General features: G+C 41.5%; 1 protein-coding gene across 7 annotated transcripts; it reads left to right on the top strand.

The window, feature by feature from the left end:
• Positions 1 to 1,218: 1,218 nt before the first annotated feature.
• uso1 (USO1 vesicle transport factor) lies at positions 1,219 to 18,983 on the top strand. Of its 7 annotated transcripts, none has more exons than XM_071535828.1 (26): positions 1,219 to 1,440; positions 2,222 to 2,308; positions 3,006 to 3,070; positions 3,310 to 3,386; positions 3,693 to 3,704; positions 4,806 to 4,906; positions 5,010 to 5,112; positions 5,377 to 5,432; positions 5,607 to 5,727; positions 5,893 to 6,071; positions 6,189 to 6,329; positions 6,493 to 6,581; positions 8,652 to 8,806; positions 9,565 to 9,770; positions 10,022 to 10,042; positions 12,834 to 12,944; positions 13,504 to 13,622; positions 13,840 to 14,021; positions 14,150 to 14,271; positions 14,448 to 14,586; positions 14,981 to 15,151; positions 15,357 to 15,415; positions 15,644 to 15,742; positions 15,856 to 15,960; positions 16,335 to 16,547; positions 17,507 to 18,983. In XM_071535828.1, the coding sequence occupies exons 1-26, from the start codon at positions 1,375 to 1,377 to the stop codon at positions 17,585 to 17,587; spliced, it is 2,880 nt and encodes a 959-aa protein (XP_071391929.1). In that variant the 5' UTR covers positions 1,219 to 1,374; the 3' UTR covers positions 17,588 to 18,983. The 7 variants fall into 7 exon arrangements, with proteins under 7 accessions (XP_071391929.1, XP_071391930.1, XP_071391928.1 ...); XM_071535829.1 differs by having other exon boundaries at positions 15,644 to 15,751; XM_071535827.1 differs by having other exon boundaries at positions 14,981 to 15,147; positions 15,350 to 15,415; positions 15,644 to 15,736; positions 16,332 to 16,547; positions 17,507 to 18,982.
• Positions 18,984 to 19,725: the final 742 nt, after the last annotated feature.

Genomic DNA, 19,725 nt, shown 5'->3' with positions numbered 1-19,725 from the left:
TTACTGCCAAGAAGTTAATCCATGTTGTACCATGTTTGCCATCTCCTGAAGCTTCTTGCTGACAGTTCTCAGGATCATCCCTAATGGGAACGGCTCCTTGAAGAAAAGACCCACAGCCATTATTGTGCCATGTAATTTCATTAGGCCTTCATTTTGTAAGATTGATAAATGACAGTCGTTGATAAGAAAGTCTCTTTTCTCTGTACAATATGGTATCATGACGATGTCTTGTTAGAAATGGTTGAAAATAGACTTACCTGTATTGTATATCTGTAGACACAGAAGACCAAGCAGAGCTGCTGCAGTCATCTGGAGTTCCATTGTTAAAAGAAAATGTTTACTGTAGATCTCTGTTACGCCTTTTAAAACGAGGGGTGGATCTCTCTCCCCACCCGTAGTACTGATGGTTTTGCAAATTCAATTGCTTGTTTCTGACTCACTTGAGTTGTATCAGCAACTTGAAATTACTGCATGTAATTATCATTCATGTGAAATGAGAACATCAAATAGGATAGATTGCTACAGTAGTTGGCTTTCCAACTCACCACGCTATCATCTGAATCAGAATCACCCAGTGCCAAGTGCTATACATGTACAGGAATCAGCTTGTATTACTGTATGTGTGTGTGTGTGTGTGTGTGTGTGTGGTGTAGAGAGAGAGACACAGAGAGAAGCGAAGGGGTGAAGGCTGCATACTAAACAGCACTTAGTAACTTTCTTGGTTGTTGAACCCAGATTGAAAGCAATAGATGGGACCTGGGCCACATGCATAAAATTGTCTTAGAATATGAGTGGTCACCTGACAACAGCCTACCTGGTGAAGTCTATGGTGATGTGGCCTGACCAGTGATCATTAACTAATACTGACATAGGCCTAAATTGCACCACGTTAAATAAAATCATGATGTAACACATCACTGTTTGTAGAGTATATGTATGTGAATTAATTATGTATGTGATTTTTTTAATCTAATATGTCAATGTGTTCGATGCTTGTTCAGTTGTAATTATATTATTTTTAATTGATGTAACCGCACTATATATATATTTCAGTACTTATTTTCATGACGCTCCCATTATAATTGCCCAGTGTATAGGTCATATCGCATAGAGTAATGTATTAGCTTGCCCTTTAAATAAGTGAATGCACTTGTCTGCTGATCAGCCACGTATCGCCACGTCTGCGCGCATGCGTAGTGCCCTCACATTCGTGAAGTTCCGGGGTCGGTGTAGGGGAGGTTGTATACAGTGTAAAAATCAATATTGCATACCGTTTCTCACTTTCCACATTCACCACACAGCAACAGGGGAGTCTGAAGGTTTCTTTAGGACGAGAGACATTTTGAATACGGCATCAATAGGACGTCTAGAGACATGAACTTCTTCAGAGGAGTGATTGGTGGGCAGCCAGCCGGGCCACAGCCGTCCGGAGCGGAGACGGTAGGGAACTGAGCTAACGTTCAGCTAACTTTAGCTAGCTAGCTAGCTCTCTACCTGGGTCACACTTTAATGGCCAATCTCGCACGACACAGTTATTGCCGTTATGTCCAGACCTGTGTGTCTTTACAACAAGAGTTTATATTTGCCAAAAATTGATATGCTGAGACCCCGGGCCCTGCCAGTCACCAGACTCAGCTAATGAGAGCAGTAACAACCAGCCAGTCAGAAGCGGAGCTAACGCAGCAAATCTGTCAGTCAGCTGCGGTGCTGTCTGTCGTGTCTATGACTAGTTGGCAGTCTTAGTTACGTTTATAATGAGTGGAGGAATAATGTCAAGTCCAGCGCTGTCGAAAGTGTTACTTTGCCAGACAGGAAGGGCTATTAGTAATGTCAGCTGTCAGTCCCTTTGCCAGCACCAGCATGTGGCAGGGTAATATGTAGCACCACCTATGAGAACCATACACAGTGCGGTGCTCTACTGTTTGTGCAGACGTATTGTTTGTCTTGCAGGAGAGTAATGGACAACTAATCAGTTCTTTGTTTCTTGACATTCCTGTTTTGCTCTTTTCCTCCTCTTCTGGTTTGACCATTACAAGCTTGTCCTCTTTCCCTCCTGCAGAATGCACAATACATGCTTCAGCGAACTGTGCATGTTTATGCTCAAGTTATAATTGAATTATGACAGGCATACCTTCCCTGTCAGTCTGCAATATGTGCTGTTTAAATAGTTGTATGTCAGGCACAAATGCAAAAAATGAACTGTGATTCTTGTTATTGACAGATCCAGAAGTTGTGTGACCGTGTGGCCTCTTCTACACTACTGGAGGACCGCAGGGACGCTGTCCGGGCTCTTAAGTCCCTCTCTAAGGTAATGTATCATAACAAATAATTAGAAAGAAGGTGCATTGGAAATCTGTGAAAAGATAATGTAAAATAGGTTGACAGGAGTAACTCGCAACCGACAAAGGAGAAAGAAACAGTAAAACCTATTACATCCTCAAATTCTACATAAACAGTTGGTAAAATTGTGAATGTTTTTTTTTCCCTCTGTCACCTTGTCATATTGTCCTACATGTCTGTCTGACGTGCCTGTCATTTGTCAAAGCCTCATTAAGATAATATTGCACTTAATTGATTAATGGGATCTAGTCTGCTGATGGAAATGCAGCTGTCATTGACAGAGCCCACTGCCCACTCGCGTCACTGCTACCGGGTTGAGTTCCGGTCATGGGCAGAGTTGTTACTGGCAGCCCCATCAACCATGAGTAATTCGTTTATCAGGCATGAATAAGGGGTTTAGGAGGCATGGGGCTGCACATTAACACACAGGGGAAAACAACCCACATCGGAAACACTAAAGACAGTGATTGTTATTCTCCATTTTAACAACATCAGAGACAGTTGCGTAGACTTCCTTTATCTTATGTGAAAGGAAGCACAAAGCACATTATTGTTATTACTTTGTTCACACTGAATTAATGTGGCCATTAATTCTCTGTTTAATTTAAGCTGCATGACCACCCCTGAAAACGTTATTTTTATGTCTTTTTTTTTTTTTTTTGTAGAAATATCGTATGGAAGTTGGCACACAGGCAATGGATCACTTGGTTCACATATTGCAAACTGACAGGTATGTAGATGCAGTGTATGTGTTTTGGCTCTGCTGTTTGTTATTGTGTTGTTTTATAAAGAGCTTTTCTGGTTATCATGTTGCCTTATGGCTCTTGTAAAGTAATGTGGTGCATTCATGTCAGTGTTATACAGTGATTGATTTTTATCAAAGTAGGCTATTTGATTTGACTTAAACCGCTGTAAACAATGCAACCTATGTTTTGTTGATATTCTGCCTCCCTCCTCCAATGTTCACAGGTCTGACTCTGAAATCCTTGGCTACGCTTTGGACACACTGTACAACATCATCTGCAACGATGAGGAGGAAGAGCAAGGTATTAGGCCTGCCCAGAACTATAAGAAATGATTAGTTTCATCCTAGAGTGTTCATTATCGGCCCTCTATTTTTAACTGCAAAAATAATTTCTTTGAAAAGTCCATGTTGTGGATAAATGAGGATACAGTAAATGCTCTTGACTGACCAAGCCAAAGTCCTGTTTGCTTACATAGCATGTGTATTCGAGTTCAATTCATGTCAATTGGACACCAATCAACTTGGACGCCCCTCTTCTTTACACTGATAATGACTGCTATGTAAAGATTCTCGTCTCTCTCTTCTCTTACATGTTTTAACCCTACAGATGAATCGGAAGGTAAAATTCTTGACTGTGCATGATGCCACCCCCCCACTAACCACCAGCAGTACTTACAAATCATAGGTTCTTCTTGGTTGGGTTGTGGAAAAGGAGCACATTATTAATCTTGTTTCCACCTCCTGTGGTGCCCAGACAGAAAACACACAGATTGTAAAAAGCTGATGAATTACAAAGCTGTGCTTCTGATTGTTTTTTTTTTGTCATGGCATGTCTTAATAAAAGACTCATATGACTGATTCTGCTAGTGAATCTACAAGTTTTCAGAGTGGTTGAAATGGATGCTAGCTTTGGGTGAGGCTTTACACTTCCTCTTCCCCCTACCCTCGCAGACGCAGTATCCCCTATCCCTGCTTCAGGGAAGCATAAGAATGTGTCCATGCCTGGTCAGTACTGAAGCCTAGCAGCCATAGTAGCACTAGACCACTAACTTTACTAAAATGACTTGGCACTGGAGAAGTGATCTTACGTGTTTGGATGGTAACCACAATGCTTCACTAATGTCACAAGCCTCCGTTACTAAGTCATCTCTCAATGTTCCTCTGGTTTTCTCACTTCTTTTTACTGTTGCACTATTGTGGTGAAATTATGCAGTTTAAGTGTATAGTTTTCCTTTTAGCTTGTTAAGTGTGTTTTTCTTGTGTTATGGTCAGATGAAATCTCTTGTGTAAATGTGAGTGTTAGTTTAAACTTGTCTTATGGAGTCGTTGACCAGCTCATCGCACTAAAGCTCTCAGCTCTTCCTACACTGAGTGTTTCATTCCTTCCATAGAGTAGACCCCCTTATTAAAATAACCACTGTTGTGTGCTGTTTACCCTCCCACCCAGCTTTCCCTTCATCTGTGTTTACACTGTAGTCTCCCCGAAGGCTTGTTCACAAGTGTCACCCTGAGCATTTACAGATTTATTGGACAGATTCACATACTCCTTATTAAATAACAGTTATATCGCACCATGTTAAGAGCTTTTGACAATTCGCAGATCTGATAATCATCGCCGTCTAACTCAGGCTGATTGCTATGAACAAACCCATTGGTTCATTAACTAGATTGATGACTTCTGCTGTAGTTTCTAATCTCATCTTTTAATTGCCCTTCTCAGATGAGAATGCCCAGAAGCAAGCAGATGACCTGGGTGCCCAGTTTACAGACAAGTTCATCCAGGACTCTGAGAATGTGACGCTGCTGCTCACTCTGTTGGAGGTAATCTGTTGTTCTAGGTTTAACTGCAAGCAGTCAGTCTCTATTATATTTTCCACACAATTGTCAGACGTGTGTATGTGTGTGTGTGTGTGTGTGATTTCAGGAGTTTGACTTCCATGTGCGGTGGCCTGGTGTGAAGTTGTTGACTGCACTCCTGAAGAACCAGTGTGCCCAGGTCCAGGGTGTCATTCTAGTCAGCCCTATGGGTGAGTTTTGCCACCCCAGCCCATAGCTGACTGGTTTCATAATGTCAGGATTTTACTCAGGACATATTCACACATTTATACATATCCCTGTTCTTGAGCCTCTAACTGTAGCCATTTCTTAGTTCTCAAGCCAATCACTCTCACACGGGAATGACCCACTCAACAGGGCAACACGCTCTTTATCATTAAATCCTTGAGAGCAAAATGGCCCAGATGTTTACCACTAGTAGTGTTTAATAGTCTGGTCTATTTTCCCCCCTGCAGGTGTATCCAGGCTGATGGACCTATTGGCAGACTCTAGAGAAGTAATTCGCAATGATGTGAGTACTCGCCCCATCTTGTACTGAACCACCCAGCAAAGCTCAACTTAAGACAACGCTTCTGACATTATGATTGTGAAACAGGGTGTTAAATGCATATATCAGGCCTTTATGTTCATAACCAAATATCTGCGAGATACATGACCACCTTGTCTGTTTGGCTCCTTTGAACAGGGCTTGCTGTTGCTGCAGCAGCTGACCAAAGGCAATGCAGCCATTCAGAAAATTGTGGCATTTGAGAATGCATTCGAGCGTCTCCTAGATATCATCACAGAAGAGGGCAGCAGTGACGGAGGTACTGTCTAAAAAAAAAAATAATCATCATAGTAGCTTAGTCAAGTTTCAAAGCAAAATTTTTAAATATATTCCTACTCCTTGTAATGTGATTTCTACAATTAAAATAGTCGTATTATTGTCTGTTTTGTTCTGAACTGACATCCATCCTGTGTCCTGTGTGCAGGTATTGTGGTGGAGGACTGCCTGCTGCTGCTGCTCAACCTGCTGAAGAACAACAGCTCCAACCAGAACTTCTTCAAGGAGGGCTCCTACATCCAGAGAATGAAGCCCTGGTTCGAGGTTGGCGATGATAACTCCGGCTGGTCCGCCCAGAAGGTCACCAACCTCCACCTAATGCTGCAGGTAACACGTGACAGTCACTGTGATCTGTTAAGTAATTACCAACTCATCAGATGGAACATTACTGATAGAATATTGTGCCAAATTTAATCTTACTCAATATTCCTTTCCTTATCCCAGTTGGTGCGAGTCATGGTCTCCCCAGTGAATTCTCCTGGAGCCACCTCCAGCTGTCAGAAGTCCATGTACCAGTGTGGCTTGCTGCAGCAGCTATGTACCATCCTCATGGCCACTGGCGTGCCTGCTGACATCCTCACTGAGGTAATGACAATAATGCCTAGAAAGTATAGCACAGACTGAGCTTGGTCAATATGGAGAACAAAAGTTTCTTACCCAATAATACATTATGAACCAGAATCAGAAGATTTTTGTGTAGTTTTTAGACAAACTGTGCTCATATTGTGATCTGGCCGTCTCATTTCAGACCATCAACACTGTATCAGAGGTTATCCGTGGCTCACAGGTCAATCAGGACTACTTTGCTTCTGTCAATGCTCCTTCAAACCCACCAAGGTAAGACACACTCAGTAATATGTGCATGACAACACAAATATAAATGTGAGTGATGTGCTGCTGTCACATATTTAGCTGTCTTTTTAAAGGAAGATGACACCAGGAGGATTAACCAACCTAAACATGCGTAATCATGCCTATATATTTCATAGCAGCCTAGATTGTGCACCAGTTTGGCTACAAACGGAGTGGGGAGAAATTTGGAGAAACAGTGTCCAGCTTCCCGTAATTGTTGGCTCAGTTTACCAACATGCCTTGCACTACACTGAGCACCAGACACACCCCTACACACACCTCACCAATGGCGTTATGTCAAAAACATGGGGGTGTTTCTCAAATCCAAGAATGCCAAGTCGATACTTGTGTATGGGAATGTTCTTCCCAAGTTGAGTTGGACAGAATGAATTTCTCAAGAACATGAGCACAGAGTTTGAGATGGGCTGTGTGCATGGTGTCATACGATCAATTGAACAATAATACCAATGTTTGTACAGTACAGAATAACAACTTCCAAGCCCAAGCTAGGTAATCCATTACAGTAAACATGAAGCCTGAATTTGTCCGTCTTCCATCCTTGTGTTCTTTTGCTTTTGAATTGTACTTCGGCCATTAGATATGACATCAAACGTGTCATGAAGCTTCAGGCAATTGGTTCCAAAGTGTAGGTGCTTTGATAGCGAAGGCACTAACACCTCTCGTCATAAATCTAGATTTTGATTGTCTGGCTGCAGCATTCTGAACAAGTTGCAGATGAGATCAATAGCGGGAGTTAGTGGTCAGTGTGAGATGAGATATAGACATGGGGAACAAGTCAGACAAGGACTCTCAATTTTTTTTAGATGTTTTAGCTGATAGAAACAAGACTGAACAACTGTTTGGATTTACCTCTCGTAATGCATAACAGCTTATTATCACCAACGTATATGTTGTGTATTATATTTTCTCAAATTCGCACAGTTTAGCCAGTTGGACATACTTGTTTGCCATTTGCCCTCTTGGTCCAGCTGGTGTCTTTCTCTTTCGCCAGTGTATCCTGTTGGTTGTGCAGACAAATGTTTCTAAAACGCTGCTGTCCATGTGTACATCAAAACTTTGATATTGAGTAACACACAGTGATCCCTGTTCTTCAGTGTCAGCCATGGTTTCACTCAAAAACTATGCACAGTCCATTTGCTGCACCATAGATTCTTAATCTCTGTGGGCATGGCTGTGCACTATCCGCACATGCACCACCAGACACTGTAGCCTCTCCAGCACCTTTGTCCCTACCAGCAATCCCATCACTCAAAATTCTGTGTAATAGCCTAATATACAGTAGGACATCCACATATGCTATGTGAGATTGGATCAACTTTGCAGGAGAAATAGCGAGAAAAAAAGATTGTGCATAAAATTCAAAATGGCAGAAAGCTGTCACGGCCAAAATGAAAACTAGTATGTGCAGTGGATTTGTGTTGAACCACGGAATCTGAGAAAAAAACATTTTGATTGTAGGTCTTGCAGTGGCACCATCTGGCTGATTGGGTTAATTTTTGGTGCCTCAGAGCAATCAAACTTTGTGAATAGGTTTCAACTCTCCCTCATTACTAACATTAATCATTTAGGAATTATGCCTCCCTTCATGTTTGCGAACCTTCGTTATCAACTTACTTCACGCACCACCAGTCACTGTAGCCTCTTCAGCCCTTTTGTCCTTTACCAGCCAGCCTGCCCTTGTGTTAGCTGCTTGACTTGTGATGGCAGCTGGCTTCCTTTGCAAAATCTCTTCAATTGCAGTGTATTGTGGTTGATACAAGAATGGCTGGCTAGTTTTCAAAATCACCGCACTGGGATTCATGGTGAAATTTTTACTTAGCAAATCCCAGAGACCCAGACTTAGGAAAGCAAATATACCCAAGCAGAGTTTGTATTTCCAACCTGAAGCACTGACTCTGTTATGTGTGCATAAGGGGCTACTAAATTAGATGTATGTTGTTATGCAGTGTTGCCTTCCTTTAACAGTGATCTTAATTTCCCCCTATCCACCTGACTTAACTTCCTTTCTGATCCCGCTTCCTCATCTGTCCCCAGACCAGCCATCGTGGTGCTGCTCATGTCCATGGTCAATGAGAGACAACCATTTGTGCTTCGCTGTGCAGTTCTCTACTGCTTCCAGTGTTTCCTCTACAAGAACCAGAAAGGCCAGGGGGAGATCGTGGCCACACTGCTGCCCTCCACCATCGATGGTCAGTTACACCAACTGAAAACTTTAAAAGCACTGTTAAAAATTATTGTTTAGCTATGACTGTCAAGTGTTTCTAGTGGCGGTGTAAAAAAGCATTGATGGATTGCGAAGCATTGATTTAAGTTGGAAAGTCAACTGAATCGATTTGAAAAGTTAGGATGGATTAATATCAATTAATATTGCATTAAGGTGTTTTGTGAGCTTTCTGATCTGCAGAGGAAAGGGTGTAGGCTAGAAAAAGTTGTTGAAAATATACTATAGAAACACTGAGATGTTGTTTGAAGCTTTAAGTTTTGCCTTAGATAAATGTAATGCTTTGAACTAGTACCTTGGTGTAAGGTTTACATATGTGTAATTATTGCTGACTCAGAATCAGTAGTTACTTACATTTGTATAGTCATTATACTTTTTCTAAGTATCGAAATTAATCAAATTCTGGGCAGAATGTGAGATTTTATGATGCATTGAAGCTTTGCTGAAAGAATCTAAATTTAATTGAATTGTTGCATTGAATCGTTACACCCCTAGTTTCCAGACAATTTGTGCATAGGGGTCCCATTAAAGCTACAAAGACGACTTTTCCAAAAGTTTGATAAAAATGTTAGGCCTGTAGCAGCTGGGATTCAAGGGATCTTGTGCCAGTTGACTTCTAGTCTAATACAGCAGGACCTGACCTGTAGAATAAGTGCCACACTCACAGACCACTGTTTCATCCAACCTGATTCCACCATTGTTGTTTTTTTTTATTCACCTGTCCAGCCAACTCCATCTCTGCGGGCCAGCTGCTGTGCGGGGGCCTGTTCTCGGCAGACTCCCTGTCCAACTGGTGCGCCGCTGTGGCCTTGGCGCACGCCCTGCAGGACAACCTCACCCAGAAGGAGCAGCTGTTGAGGGTGCAGCTGGCCACCAGCCTGGGCAAGCCCCCCGTCTCCCTGCTGCAGCAGTGCACCAACATCCTCTCCCAGGTAGACTAACAGTCCAACTGTGACACTGGAATAATGGAGGGAGATGCGCTAACAGGCTACATCAGCACTGCAGTCTGTCACTGAAGGGGAGGGGTAGCCAGGATTTAAAGAGTTGCGTTAGAGCAGGACCAGTTTTTGCACAAAATGCACAGTTACACAATTAAAGTCAGAGCCGTGGCGCACTGCAGTTGGGGTGGTTTTGGATGTTTTTGAATTAAATAGAACAGTGTCACATTATTGTGGTTTTGCAGGGTGATAAGATCAACCGGCGGGTGAGTAATGTGTGTGTGTGTGTGTGTATATTTGTGTGTGCGTGTGGGCAGCACCTGTCCCGGTTATTTTGGCTTGGCATCCGTAGCAGGGGGCTCCTTGTTCCGTTTGCTGAGGGATCTGGCTTCCCTGTTACTGTTCAGCACCCCCACCCTTCCTTCCTTGTCCTTAAATTAACCTATGGCTATGACCCGGTTTTCCCGTTCTTCCTCATTAGGGTGGCCCACGGGTGCTCTCCTCCGCACAGATCTGAAAGCTCTTGATTGGTGCAAGTTGCTTTACGAAGCCTATAACACCGCTTTCACCACTGCAATATGGAGAAGTACATAAGTTAACACCCAATAGAGGGTTGGAGAAAAGGAACAGTTTTTGATTTTTTGTAGTTTTATCTATGCTTATCTTATGCACCTGTTAGTCCCTACTTTGACCTTTGACCCTTTGCTGTGGTCCATGAGGCCTTACCTAACTGTTCTGGTGGGATGTGCTGCAGCAACTTGTTGGCCTTTTCTTGTTCTCTGTTGTTTCTCCTCCTGTTCTCTATGTGGCAAACTATGTACACAAACACAGGTGCCTTAAGATTTACATATATTTTATTTATATTTTTTATATATTTTTATATTTTTAGAACATATATTTTTATTTTGAGGATTTCCTCTATGGTTTCAGGTAGTGGGTTTTCGTTTGTTTTTATCGGTTTTAGTTTCTACTTTTCAGAAATGATACATTTTTCTCTTTTTTTAAGTAGTAAGTAAAATGTTTTGACATATATTTCATGTATCCAGAAAAAGCTTCACATTTTTCAGTTACCTTTGAATGTTCATAGTATGTCAGTGTTATGTCTAGAAGTCTCACACTTATACTCCAACCTACTGGTGACTTTCACTAAGAAACTATAACTAAGAATAAATCCTGATTATAATTTTTTTTCTTAGTTTTGAAGTTAGAGACTAGAGTTCATTTCTCTCACCTCACTTTTTGTTGTTTCAATGACTAGAGAGTCTTTAGTCTCTAGTTTTAGCCTGTTTTAACCACAATAATACACACAAACAGAGAAATGTATGAAACGTCTTACCTGGGCCAAAGATAATTCAATTAATACTTGTGGTCATTTTTCTTTCTTCTTTTCTTTTTTTTCTTCTCTGTAATATTTGTTTATGCATCACGTCACAATTGGAGATAAAATCTGAAAAGGTGATTTCCTAAGTTTCTGTAGTTTGCCATGCTGGTAGGTTTTTATCTGCACCTTACATTGCTCATACAGTATGAGCCATACTTTATTTATTTTTGGCATCCTTCATTTCACTACAGGAGAGAGGTCTGCTCTTCTTAAAGCATGTTGTGCATTAGGTATTAATGCACCATTTTATTATTATTGATTCCACCCGCCTCTGCAGTCTCAATCTATCTCAGTTTCAACGGCTGACATCTCAACTCCATGAAGATCATCCTTTCCTCAACAGTTCATTGAGAGAAATTGTCCAGAATTGCATAACTGCTTGCTGCCATATGTGCCCACAATTTTATGACCATAGAAAGCTTTCTTTTGCTAAGAAAAAAAATAGGATGCAATCTATGCAATCTATTATAGTTCCTAAACCTCTCTCACCTGTCCTTCAAAGTTTTTCTCATGGAATTGCATGATCATTTTTATGCCACATATTTATTATTATAATTTGACTCAACTCATTTTTTAAAAAGCACAAAAGTTGCTTTTGCCTTGCATGAGCTGTTAGCTGGAAACGCAACAATGCATTAGCTTGAGATTTCCAGTTATTTTCATTAGAAAAGGTTATCAATCACTCTGTTCAGGCTCAGGATGAAAATTATAAACTACTAAAGGAGATATTGCTAAAAGAAATTGCATTAGGCTAAATTTTTGTCACCTGATTTGCTCGTAAACTCAAAAGTAGCATATCACTTGGTGTCCCTGGTGGCTTCCTCTCTGAGTGTTAAGATTAGGTTTTTCAGACTTTCAGAACTGATTCTCCTACTACAGGACTGCATGCCATGGTCGACCTAACACCGTTTGAACTTATTAATTTTGATTGTATCCCAGTTGTTTCTTGTTTGTGATAACCTTATTAACTACTAATGGTTTGACGATGTTGAGGTACTGCTGTTTAAACACATGGCATGGATGGATTTACTCTGTCAGTTACTTATTTTGTCGGGGGGATGATGCAATGTCAGATGCAATGTTTTTTTCTCTCTCAGCAAGTTTGCAAGGGGAAAAAAGTCATTGTTAGAAATGTTACAATGTGCCAACAAAATTGATGCCTCATTTTTAAGCCAACTCATATTTAAGCATAGTTTTGCTGCCATTTTCCCAGCGCCTGTTTTTTTTTTTCCAAGGGCAGTAATTTTGTTGGCCTTGTTTTTTTTGTCTGAATTAAATCAAATGTGTCACGCTGCAAATTGCTCGTTAAAGAAATGACTAGAACTGTTGCTGAACAACATTATTGACGATGAATGGTCTTTCTAAGAAAAGACCTATCTAGTCAGAGATCAGAGTTTCAGACAGGCGTTTGCAATTAATTTAATTTAATCTAAATCTCTCTGTTCACGATTCGTTCTAATACAGGACATGATCAATTGGGATCTAGGACTAAATCTCCCATGGGGAACATCTGGTTCTCCATGGTCTCAGGTTCTACATCTTGTTTTTGTTGTTATCAGGCTCTCTAAATGTTCCCTGTTCAGGGGACTTCAGATCTTTATCACCATTTTCACTCTCATTCCCAGTCTATTGGAAAGCATGTTGACATGTCTATTGGTTTCTGTTGTGCTCAACAGGGCAGCAAAGTGCAGACCAGGGTAGGCCTCCTCATGCTGCTGTGTACATGGATCAGCAACTGTCCTATTGCTGTCACACACTTTCTACATAATCAGGACAATGTTCCTTTCGTATCCTTCAACCAGCTGACAAGCTGTCATTCCGTTTCGTTATGCTAAACTTCTGCATCTTCCCATAGTTTTTTATTGCCACACTGTCTATGACTTCAACTGGTGTTATGCAATATTCACAATACTGCTGTCAGATGAGGACTTTGTATTACCAAAAAAGTTAACTTTTCAGGAATTCAGGAAGATTTTCTCATTTGGTTTGACAACTGCACATTTTTAAAATTCTGCAGGCAGTTTTAAGGGCCCAGGGACATGAAACTAACTCGACAAATTTAGCACTATATAATTAAATTCATGCAAACAAAATAAAACACACCAAAAACTAAACGTAATAGGTTGCCACACAACAGCAGTGATATAGAATTATTGCTATTTCGCACCCACCCACACATTCTGCATTTTAAGTACACACAGGTTGTCTAAAGCTAAAGAACCGATAGACACCCTGACTGTTTAATATATATATAGTTGCCTCTGCCAAAGCCTTGTCCTCTGTGAGAAAGAGAACATCACATTCCACTCCCAGGTGAGTTGATCCTTAACTTGGTGACTCCTAAAGCTGACAGGTCAGATCTCAGAGAACCTGGGAGAGGATGAGCGGCTGGTGCAGGGCCTCTGTGCCCTGCTCCTCGGCATCTGCATCTACTACAATGACAACTCACTGGAGAACTACACCAAGTAAGACACCAGCACACTTGTGTCTTTCACTCGACTCACACACTTTGAAAAGAAGCAATATTTTAGAATCTCTTTGATATTGTCTACATTTGTGTAGTTGTATAGGCGCACAGATGCTGCATCAATCTACGACACAGACTTTTAACACAAACTGTTAACTGTATCAAATCGTCAACAAGCCATTGCCTCTTTAAAACCCCTTCCCTGTCCTCTTTAGAGAGAAGCTGAAGCAGCTGATTGAGAAGCGCATTGGGAAGGAGAACTTTGTGGAGAAGTTGGGCTTCATCACCAAACACGAGCTGTACTCCCGTGCCGCCCAGAAACCACAGCCCGTCTTCCCCTCTCCAGAGCAAATGCTGTTTGACCACGAGTTCACCAAGCTGGTCAAAGAACTGGAGGGTCAGTCGACCACTTTGCCTCACAGCCAGTAATAGCTATCCCGACCCTATTCCCATCATGGGGTCGTGTTGTTCGGACAGTGACGTTGTTGAATGGGGTTTTTAAAATGATGTTCCTCCTCTACGCAGGTGTGATAACGAAAGCAGTACACAAGTCCAGCGAGGAGGAGAAGAAGGAGGAGGAGGTGAAGAAGACGTTGGAGCAGCACGACAGCATTGTGACTCAGTACAAAGAGCTGATCAGAGAACAGGTAAACTGGCTTCAAACACATGCACACAGTGGACCACAGCCATGTAGTGCCACTTTTGATCCTGAATGTGGTTTTTCATGTGTGTGTTGATAGTTAAAACAAGAGATACATTTGCAAAAAACACAGATATATTCTCCTGTTCACTGTTTTATTTCCATTCTATGATGTTCCCCCAGGATTCTCAGATCCAGGAGCTGAAAGAGCACGTAGCGTCCGCGTCATCGCAGAATGAACAGATGCAGACCACGATCACCCAGCAGCTGGCCCAGATCCAGCAGCACAAAGACCAGTACAACATCCTCAAGCTGAAGTTAGGTGGGTTCACCTCACTGTTCATGACTGCACCAATCTTTTGGATCACAAGTGAAATGTGTTTTGTTCCAAGTTCAAATCATTCATTGTGTACATTTACATGCACACTGATAATCTGATTTTAACCAGATTGAGGCAATATTCCCAGCCATAGCTAATGCCATGCAAATGCCTTAATCCAAGCAGACTAACCCAAATTATCTACCTAAACTGTCAAACTACCTAAACTATTGTCTTAATCTGATTATTCACAGTAACTGTAGTATTGTGTGCATGTAAGCATAACCTATGACATCTATTACCATAGTGTAATGTCAACATTTACATCACATTTCCCACTGAATCTGACAATTTAATAGACAGTCAGTGTGTGTGTGTGTTTTGGTTGTAAATCCAGGTAAGGATAACCAGAGTCAGGCCAACACCCAGGGGGATGGCTCCCATGTCAATGGGCTTCAGACAGAGGAGCTCACACAGCTTCGAGAGGAGGTGGAGGAGCTGCGCAAGCAACACACACTCCTCCAGACGCAGCTCGGTGATAAAGACACACTCATCAACACCCTGGTCAGTATATATTTGTGTGTGTGTGTGTGTGCCTTTGTGAGACAGAGAGCGGATGTTTGCTTCTGTTTCTGATGATTATCTTATAATTACAACTGTATCTAGAGTTTTACTTTAATCTCGTCACAGTAAAAATGAGATTATAGTGGATCACTAATGCTGACTAATGGAGCGTGTCGTATTTTCGCTAATGTGTGTTCTGTAGAGATCAGAGGCGCTGCAGACAGCAGAAGGTACAGCAGGAGGGTCAGACAACACAGAACTACTGAAGGTGGGATTGATCATTATACCCTGTTCCCTTAACCCAATTTGACTGTGGCACATACTGTTTCTCTCATGTATAAGTCATTGAAAACCTAATGAGCGTGAAACTGACTTGTCTGATGCCTATTTGTGCTGTACTGTGCAATACACAGCATGTATCTTATTTTGAAACAATGCATGTGTGTATTATATGTATTTTTGCAAGTGTTGGTGCTAAAGTTGTTGTTTGTCCCAGGAGCTGGAGGCACTGAGGAGTCAGGTCCAGTCCCAGTTGGCAGAGATCAACCGACTGCAGACAGAGAGACAAGAACTGCTCAGGAGAGCTGAAGCTGGGGTAAGTACTGTCTGAATACATCATTAATGTGGCATAAATACCCCATAAAGCTTAACGGATACTTAAATGAATGGCTTTCCTTTCTAATGGCGCCTCTCCCTCTCTTCTCCCAGTCCTTGGATGCGGCCCCTGGCAGTGAAGGCTCGACAGACACGGCCAAGGTGGCAGAACTAGAGAGCAGGCTTGCAGCACAGACTTCTGAGACAGAGAGACTCCAGGTCTGCACCTTATCCGTTCACTAACTTCTCTGTTTGGCACTGCTCTGTAAAGCACTGCATCATCTCACCTCGATGTCCCTCTATTATTCATACAACATTAGTGGGCTCTGACCTTTTTGAAATCATTTAATTATTCATCAAATGTTGGGGCTTCTTTTTCTGAGCTCTCATCTTACATCTCCAGGAAGGGTAGTGAAAGCAAACCTCTGCATGATTATGTTCAGGGTTAATGCAGAGAGATTTCAGGCTTCTTACACTATTGTCTCTTTCCATTATCCTTCTATTCATCTTCATCTTCCACACCCACCATCTGCCATCTGCTGTCCCTTTCCCCCCTTCCCTCCTTTCTCTCTCTCCTTTCCTCGGCCCAGGAGGAGGCGAGGAGCCTGTTGGAGGGCCGGGCGGGGCTGGAGCAGCAACTGGCTTCGGCCACCAGCACAGTGGCCATCCTGCAGACGGAGAAGGCCAAGCTGCAAACGGAGGTGCAAGAGTCCAAGAAGGAGCAGGACGACCTGCTGATGCTGCTAGCAGACCAGGACCAGAAGATTCACAGCCTCAAACAGAGACTCAAAGACCTGGGAGAAACGGTAGACAAACTATCTCACCTTTGACCTTATGGTCACAGAATTTAACAGTTTTGGTTTAAATATTGTATTTTTCCTGCCTGACCTAATCAGGGGAAAAAGTTATTCCCTTGAACACTGACTGTCATTTTATCAGTACTGAGTGTCCTTACTGTTGTAGAAACTCGCTTATCCAAACCTTGGCCATGGAGGTTGTATAGACTAGGGAAATGTTGGGTCGACTGGATGACATTGAAATACAGACATAGAACAAACTATGAATAACATATTTGAAATATTCCATACGATAATTTGCAGATTCATTTTCTTTTTCAACTAGGAAATTTCAACTGTAGCACACAGTTAATGATTAATTTATTAATTTATATATGATACGATACAACGTTATTGTCCACGCGAGGTGGAAAATTGTCTTTGGCTCACAGGCATTACATAAAATCAAGACAGTACATTAAAATCACACAAAACGTGCATACAAAGAGACACTAAGAGATACACAAGAGCATATAAAAGTGCATTATCAGGAGTTCAAAATATTGATTGCATTGGGAATAAAGGATTTCCTAAAACCATTTATGGTTCCCCGAGGGACCCTATAACGCCTCCCAGAGTTCATCAGCTCAAGCTGAGAGAATAAAGGATGAGAGTTGTCTCTAACAAACATATCTATCTATATCTTTGCATAAATTGATTTTTCATTGAGTATATCTGTTCAGTTTACTGATCTGTTTGGGAGTCTGAAATTCAGATCAATTTTCTGTGTTTTAGTGTTAGTAACAGTGGTGCTCTTGTTGTGTTAACCATTCAGCTGTAGTAGTGGTGTAGTGGTAGTGCTGAGGTTGATGTCCTGATCAGTGAGCCTTACTATAGTGCAATAACTACAAAGACTGCTTTGTGTCCAAACCACTTAGCTGTGCTTTGTCTGTTTTTGCCCTAGTTAGACTGTGACCCTTTCCTTACAGGTTGAAGATGAAGACGACCTTGATGCCAGGGACCAAACAGACGACGATGACGAGGAGGATGATGAAGAGAATGAGGACTAGAGAAACATTGAAGGGAGAGAGAGAGAGATGGAAATATGGCTGACAAAAGGCAAAACAAGACATTGTTGGATGGGCCAAGTCCTAACACAGAAACTGAAGCATAGGACTAATATTGAAGCAGTTTCTATTGCCAGCTGCCATGCTATCTTCATTTTTCTTTTTCACCCCCCACCCCCCTCCCTCCCCAACCCATTCACATCACCATTATGTCCATTTTAATTGTTTGTACATTTTATTCCAAGATGGGGTGATTCCATGGATTCAATTTTCAATGACAACTAAAAAGAAATGACTTTCTCAGTGCATTCATCTCTGCTACTCAGCCTAGGAGACACTCATGGATTTGTGTTTACTGTAGTGTGTTGTTGTCATTTAGTTAGCAATTGTAGCCACATTCGAGAGTCATCTGAAAATTTAGAGAGAGGGGGATTAAAATGTAGCAAAAGCAACTATGAACAGATTTGATATTGTACCCGTTGTTATCACAGTTGTGCTGGAGAGCCCATCAAGCCGGCCTTTCCCATGCTGCTCTGCTGCACTTGCCAGGCGTACAGTGCACCTCCATCCTCTCATGCACACCTACACTAATAGAGTCACCTGTGTTTCAAAATGTCACTGTGCTATTACTTTGGCCACAACCCAATACCTTGAATTTGCAAATACCCTGTCTCCTTTTACACCCAATCAATTCAACAAGCTCAGTGTGTTACAGTAGTTCAACACTCAAAGTTGTTCCATTTCACTTTGATGCCACAACATACTGCTCTACAATATGCTGCAAAACACTGACAGAAAAGATGTAAAGACAAAAAAGATATTTTTGCAACTTTTTGTCCAGTTCTGGCATTCAGCTTCTGTATGATATTGTGTAACTTATCAATTTATGAGCCACATTGAAATGAATAAAGAATTTATCAATCTGTACCTGGGGGAATAAATTGTAGATATTTACGGCACATGTAAATTGACTAGTTATGTTTCTATTCAGGAATGTTAATCTCTGAATGTATTAAATGTTATAAAACATAATGGCTATACATTGATGAAAAGACACATTGATAAACCAACAATGCAGACTTCTTGCCATGCTGCTTGCTTTACCGGACACCTGGAAAACATGTTTTCTCATTAAGCCGCATTGTGAGCAGATATTACACAATCAAGTTATTATGCTGACCGTGGTCCACCTTTGCTGCTTTGAAGATGATGGATTTAATCATTGCAAGGCCCCTCTTGTGGTTTCCCAGGGCTTTAATGGGAAAAACGAAACCTCAGTCAGATTTTATCTTAATTTCCTAGTTAAAGCGTAAAGATAACATGACAAACTGAAATGTTTTCCAGGTTACTGTTGTATCACAAAACTGCGATTTACTATGGAGGAGTCAGTGAGTTTTGGATTTTTGTTGACACTCTAATTAAATTCAAGCTGAATTGTTTCTGGATGACACACAATTTTTGGTTGATTAACAGTAATAATGTTTTTGTGCAGTTTTCACCAAAGCCCGTCTCAGAAAAGTTGTTTTGATTTATACACGAGGAGGCTGCATAAGCGAGCCCACAAGTATGTTTACGAAGACACCTCTGCCCAATTAACACTCTGAAGTATTCGACCACTGCGTCTCTGGGGAATGGGCAGAGTGATAAGGTGCATCACACCTGGTTCTGGTAAACCACACTTAAAAGCGCTGGAAGCGGTGTGAGTAATTCTCATGCAGCAAACATCTCCTGTGCCATGTTTCCACACAGCCATGCCCACTTGCCAAGGCACACTCCCTGGCTTTCCACGCCATTAACCAGTTCTCTGAGGGCTGGACAGAAACACAAACACACACACACACCAACCTCCTGGCTTAAGACATGTTTTTACATTCACAAGACAATTTTAAAATCTTTTTTAAAAACATGACATGAAGAGGTATTTTAGGAAGGAGCTGGTGAGTATAGTGTGTGTGAGAAACATCTCTAGTCTCTATTATCACCACAGTCAGAGAGGAGCTAAGCTGCTATATATGACAGATGTAAAATGATTTTTCTGTTATAAGCAGCAAAGGCAACAAAGTTTCATAAATAGACTTTTTACTCTTTACATAGGTATTTCACTCTCATGTGTGATGAACTGAGCCTCCTCTATATGTTTT

This window comes from Centroberyx affinis, unplaced genomic scaffold (genome assembly GCF_046629955.1).
Source record: "Centroberyx affinis isolate AG114_WGS23_722 - 3 ecotype Tasmania unplaced genomic scaffold, CSIRO-AGI_Caff_v1 ptg002773l_1, whole genome shotgun sequence".
Classification (NCBI taxonomy): domain Eukaryota; kingdom Metazoa; phylum Chordata; class Actinopteri; order Beryciformes; family Berycidae; genus Centroberyx; species Centroberyx affinis.
This window is presented reverse-complemented; position numbering and strand designations above follow the sequence as displayed.